At 52.9% G+C, this 6000-nt stretch overlaps 1 protein-coding gene across 2 annotated transcripts in view; it reads right to left on the reverse strand.

Moving 5' to 3' along the window:
- Positions 1–3456, reverse strand: part of EP300 (E1A binding protein p300) — a 64707-nt gene extending 61251 nt beyond the window's left edge. The window contains exons 1-2 of one of the 2 annotated variants that reach the window (XM_065835725.2): positions 2659–3456; positions 1535–2369 (exon numbers count right to left, since the gene is read on the reverse strand). In XM_065835725.2, coding sequence (XP_065691797.1) covers positions 1535–1628 — 94 coding nt within the window. In that variant the 5' untranslated portion in view covers positions 1629–2369; positions 2659–3456. Of the gene's footprint in view, positions 1–1534; positions 2370–2658 lie in introns of those variants that run through there. The other variant, XM_065835734.2, reaches the window with a different exon arrangement.
- Positions 3457–6000: the final 2544 nt, after the last annotated feature.

Below are 6000 nucleotides of genomic sequence, written 5' to 3' on the forward strand. Positions count from 1 at the left end.
GTCCAGCAAACAAACCCAACAACTAGGTCTAGCTAAAGAGCAGCTTTTCCAGCCCTCTTCTTCTCTCTTACTAAAGACCTGTTGATATTAGGAACAGTCATGTCCTCCAGTTACAACGTAATATTGCCTCTATCTAACATCTCTACAAGGTACAAACAAACTGTTCAAAACTAACATGACATTCACCTAAAGAAAGCAAAAAACCAAAATTCTGAAGATGATTCCAAGTAGAATCACATCCACTGATTGACCAAACACCACCTACTAAAACCTTCTGTTTACTGTCAAATGAGGTTTGGTTTTTTTTAACTCCACCAACTCTTTCTTGCCAGCGGTAACCACACTGAACAAGACCACCGGTGGCATCAGAAATGTCACCACTCACCAGACTGGCAGGAGGCCTCCTCTGCATCTCATAGTGCTACGGAAGTTTCTTTTCCCTATGTTTCCCAAAGCAGAGGCTAAAAAGATGCAAAGCGAGTTCAAAGAAACTCCTGTGGGACAGGTAATCAGGTACTCTCATAGCTAAATAACACCAAATACTCATCTGCTTCGCAAGAAGCATTGAAAAGCTAAACAGCCCTTTGTTATTCCCTTTCCCCTCCCAGTACAACCAGTGGGTATTTGCTAGGGATCGGGACACCTAAGATTTCCAGCCTCCCATCTGCTTTCACAGCATCACCAAAGACTTGCAGGACTGCAGAGAAGCCCCTTTATCTTCACAGCCCTTACGTCTACAGGGAAATTTCAGACATTTTGGTCTCGCAGCAAAGAAATGGGAGACGCAAGATGAACTGCACTCCATATTGATTCTTAATGCAAATAAGGTGAAACAACATCTCATTTCTAAGAAAAGTCTTGATAAACCCTATGCTCCAAGCCTGGGATCTGGATTTTTAACTGTTTTTTCCTAAAGTCGATGGTCTATTTGAATCAGAACAGCAGTTTTTAGATACCCTTCTGCAAGGAAGAGTAAGAAGGATTGTAAAAAATAAATCAAATAAGCAGACTGCATGTAAGAAGAAAAAGGGAAAAATAGAGAAATCTCATTTCTAAACGAGCTGTAAAAAACCCTTGCATATGCAAAATAATTAAGACACAAGACACATTTGTGTGTACAAATGTACACATGCAATTCAACGATAAAGTGTACAAAAGCATCATCTTCAGCACTATTTCGTATTTCTGCATCTGGCATTAAACGCATATGCTTAGCTAAGAGCTCAGTAATAGCTCCTATTGTGAAAGACATGAAAATGCCAAATTTTTAAGTCTTATCTGCAGTTGCTCAAAAGCACAATATAAACTGAAAGGCTTTGCTTTCAATCACCAGAAGGGCAAAAACACCCGAACACCCTCCCTGTGCCATTAATGCCAATAGGTTCAAATCGAGCGAAAACGGGAGAAACAGACAGAAAGGACGAAGGCAGGCACGAGTTACAGCAGCGAGAAGGAGATTTAGGCAGAAGAGGGGAGAAAAGGGGCAATAATTGCAGCACGGAGAGGTGAGGAGGGCCCGGACCCCGAGACTGACCTGTGCCGTCGCTGGCAGACACGGAGAGCGCCGGTGAGGAGAGTTTAGGCCGCTTGGCTGAAGGCGGGCCCGGCTCCACCACATTCTCGGCCATTTTTAATTCTTTTTTAGACAATCACTCGGAGCAGAGAGACGATGGGGGGGAACCCCGAAATCTTCACCTTCTTCTCGGGCCCCGAGTCGGCTGAAGAACAACAATAAGGCCGAGAGCGAGCAAGGAGGATCCGGCGGAGGAGGGGGCCAAGTTCCCCTTTTTCTGCCCCTCAGGCTCCGGGAGGGCGGCAGCGGAGCAGCGGGGAGAAGGTAGGAGCTGGGGTGGGGGGAGCGAAGCGGCCTCTTCCTCCAAGCGAAAGGGCTGATCGAAGATGAGAAGAGCAGGTAGAGCCCCCGCCAAAAAAAAAAAAAAAAAAAAAAAAGCTGGTGGTTTGTGTTGTTTGTTTTTGTTTTGTTTTTTCAGTAAAATTAATCCCGGCTGTTGTGCTGCTGGTGCTTCCTCGCCACTGCCACCGTCATCTTCTTCATCCTTCGGGGGGTCTCCTCCTCCTGCTGCCTCCTCACTGCCGCCATCAGCCTCTTCCTCCTCGGCGCCGTCCTCCTCCTCCTCATCGCCACAAGGAGGCGGGCGAAGGAGGGGAGAGGAGGAGGAAAAAAGAAAAAAAGATCACCGTCCTCTAGCAGCGGCTCCTTCCCCCTCCAACACCACCCTGCAAAAAAACACCCACCGCCAGCGACAGGGCTGGGGGGGAGGCGGCGGGGGGAGCGGCCAGGCGTGCGCGGGGTCCCCAGCTCCACTCGCTTCTTCCTCGCCCGTCGCTAATGGCTGCAGAAAGGGGAGCTGTAAGGATGAGGAGGGTGAGGATAAGTCCCAGGAGTCTCCGCTTCACATCTTGTTGTGCAGGGAAGGAGGAGGGGTTGTTGTCCTGATGGAGGCAGCACCGATCGCGGGATGGGAAGGTGGGGGGCGGGTTTCAACACCCTCTCTGCCCCCCCACCCCCTTCTTCTTTCCCCTTCCTCTTTCTCTCGCTCTCAGTTGCAGGCTGCCCCCCCCTCCGGTGCAGGCAGAGGGGCAGGAGCGAGGAGGAGGAGGAGGAAGAAGCCGGCCCCTCCCCCCCTCTCTGCCTACCTTCCCCTCTCCCGGGCGGCCGAGGATGGTTGCGGGCGCTGGCGCCGGGCAGGGAGGGGGCTCCCAGGCTCCGCTACGCTGGGCGCAGAAAGCGAGGGAGAAAAACCTCGGGCGCTGTTCGGGCGCGGCGGGGACTCGCTCTTCGCCTCTGCGAGGGTGGGGAAGGAAGCGAAGAGGTTGGTAGTTGAGGGGGAAGAGAAGGAGGCCGCTCAGCGACCCCTCCAAGAGGAGAAGGAGGGTAAAATTAAAAATAACAAAATAGAAGAAAAAATTACGCCGGGGGAAAGGCGGGGGACTCGCCTCGCGGTGGGTTAAATGGCCGGGAGGGGGAGGGGGTCCCGGCGCTCCCCGGCGGGGGGGTGGGGCGGGACAGCGCAGGCAGCGCGGGGCCCGAGCGCAGGCTCCCTACTGCCCCTGCCTGGCGTTCAGCGCCGGCCCGGCTGCGGCCGCTCCTGGGGCGTGTGTGGCGGAGCGGGGGCTGAGGGGAGCGGGGGAGAGAAAGAAGTCGGGGAGAAGGAGAAGAAAAAAGGGAGAGAGAGAGAGAAGAGAGAGAGAGGTCGGGCAGGCTGGCGCGGGGTGGGGGGGGGTTGCGTCTGGGCTCCTCGCTTCTCTCCCCGTCCCCTGGCCGGGCCCCTGGGTCTCTCTGCGCTGCCCTCCCCCTGGCTCGCCCCGTCCGGCTCGGCCTCTCGCTCCCTCCCTCAGTCGCTCACACACAAACAAAATGGCGGCTGTTGTTTCTTCACTCTCCCGAGTCCTCGGAGGGAAGCGAGCGGCGGCGGCGGCGGCCGGAAATGAGCCAAGAGAAAAAAGGGGCGGGGCCAGGCCTGGGGGCGGGGCCCGGCTTCGTTGGCGCACACAATGGAACGCGGGGGGCTGGCGTGCTGCGGGGGGGCGAGCAGCGTGGACCCGCCCGGCCGTCGTCACGAGACCACGTTCGCCCAATCAGCGGCTGTCTCTCGCCAGGCTCTTCCGCAAACTCCCCTGGCTCCGCCCCTTAAAGGCAAAGGGAATTTTTATTAAAAAAAAAAAGGCTCCTCCTCCCGTCTTCACTCACGCTCTTTTCTGTCGGCCGCCCGGGAGAGGCCGCTCGTAACCTGCGGCCCAGGGCAGGCGGCCGCTCCGCCCCGGTGCCCGTGGCCCGGTGGGCTGAGGGGCCGGCGGGACGAGCGGGTCTGTCCCACCGCTGCCCTCCTTCTCTCCCTTATGGGTGTCGGCGCCCGGTCGGTTCCCCGCGGCGCCGGCGGGCGGGGCGCTCCTGCCGCCGGTCCCGGGCCTTGCTGCGCCACAGACATGGCAGCCCGGGCCGGGAGGGAGGCCCCGGGGCGGCGCGGCGCCCGGGCGGTGGTACAGCCCCCCCGACCTGCGGGAAGCGGGGATGTGAGGAGCACCCCCGTCCGCGGGCAGTGGCCGCGCAGCCCCACCGGGGCCCGGCGGGCAGTGGTTGTGTGAGACTGGGAGGCGCTTTACGCACTGCTTAACTCGGAGGCGCGAGAGCCACCGCAGTTTTCCCTCGATGGTACAAAATATAATAATAATAATAAAAAAAAAAAACCAAAAAGCTTTATGCCGAAGAGAAAATAAACTGACAAAACCCACGTTTCATCCAAAAACTCCCTGCGTGCGCTGGGAAGGGAGGCAGGAGGCGTTGCGCGGTACAGCAGCGTCCAGCAAAGACCCCCCTGCTCCCCGCTCTCCTGGGGCCGGGCAGGAGGTGACCCTGGGGCTGTAGGTGGGGACAGCTGCGGTTTATGTCGCCCTTGCTGGCCCCTCAGCCGCTCCAGAGCTCGGGATTGCTGACCCACCAAGAGCTTTCCTCAAATCTTCAAGGGTTCGTCAGCCATCGCTAGCAAGGAAATACCCCGTCCCGGCTTTCCCCTGGGGTGCGCTTGGGCTCTTTCAGGCCACGCACTATCCCGGGGTGGGAGTGGAAGGGAAACGCAGGCATGCGTGTGTTTTTAATGGAAAAAGCACTTTTGTTTGATCTGAACGGGATGCTCGCAAGCATTTCTCTTGCCACCCACCCTCAGGGCTGAGCTCTCCACAGTCTTGTGTGTAAGAACTGAAGCGGGTATTTGGTAAACCCAGCCTAAACTCTGGGATTAATACCACAGGCCATGAGAGAAGGCATGAGTGGAGATTCACAGCCCTGTAACAGTTATCCACCAGCTCCCTCGTGTACTCCCACACTTCGGCTTCCCTTGTTTGGGCTTTATTGCAAGCAAGATCGCTGTTGTCTCCCTCTGAACAAAAGGGAAAACGCAAATAGGGTTATGCTCAAACCAGTCCAAAAATGCTTAAAGATTACACATATATTAGCCTTCTGGAAAAGTCCGGGAACTGTAGGCAGTGCACAAATCTATATGTTTTAGAAGAGAGGTGGAAGGAGCCTTGCAAGGACAAATAAGTGATAGGAAAATAGTCTGAAAAGCAGGAAGTCTCAGAACTAAAGCTGTCACGGCTAACAGCGTCAAACCTAACAGCATCAACTTAGAAAGTATGTTATGGTTTTCAGAGGTTTTTTGCCTCTTCTTGCAACTAAATTCCTGAAAACATTCCAAGTCTTGTATTACTTCAACTAGTTTTGTCATATTGACTATTTCCCTTCTTTGTGAAGCACTTTTTTTGGCATGGCTGAGACTAATTTTAACTTTTTCTTTTTTTTAAGTCTCCTTAGAATTAAGTTGACTGAAATAAAGCCTATATAAGGTTTTCAGACTCTCTGGAGACCCTTAATCCATAGTTCAGTAAGGAATTAGTGCCAGCTTTATAAAAATATCAGGGTGCACATAAACGCCTAAATGCTTTTAGAAGTCAGGCCATTACTAAACAAGAAGTTTGGAGCAGAGCAGTTGTTCAAATAAGAGTTTTGTGACACTAGTTCCTATCTAGAGACTTGATCCTACCAGTAGTTGCATATGTCCTTAGTTTCATGTAGCACATGGTTCCACTGAAGTTGTGCTATATTACATGTCATAGTAAAACTAAGCACGTGTGCTTGCTGGAGCACAGCCTTAGAGATAAAAGCTAAAGAATTGGGTAGTTATTTGCTACTCCAGATCGGTTAGTTTTGTTAAGTATCAGAAAAATCTGACAAAATTAAGTCTTTTTTTTTTCTTTTTGGTATAGCTTCCCCTTTACCTGTTTACCCTTTGAATGAGTTTAGGGAAGAGTACCTGAACTGCGGGAAACATTATACCCTTTGGTGAATGCTACCACACTAGCATATATCTTCTGAATAGGAACTACAGATATAGGTAATTAACTGATACAGTAGTAAAACCATACCTCTGCCTTACAAGCTACACAGACACTAGAATACCCTAGTTCTTTACATATTAGGTC

The sequence above is a fragment of the Patagioenas fasciata genome, chromosome 1, assembly GCF_037038585.1.
Source record: "Patagioenas fasciata isolate bPatFas1 chromosome 1, bPatFas1.hap1, whole genome shotgun sequence".
NCBI classification, from domain to species: Eukaryota; Metazoa; Chordata; class Aves; order Columbiformes; family Columbidae; genus Patagioenas; species Patagioenas fasciata.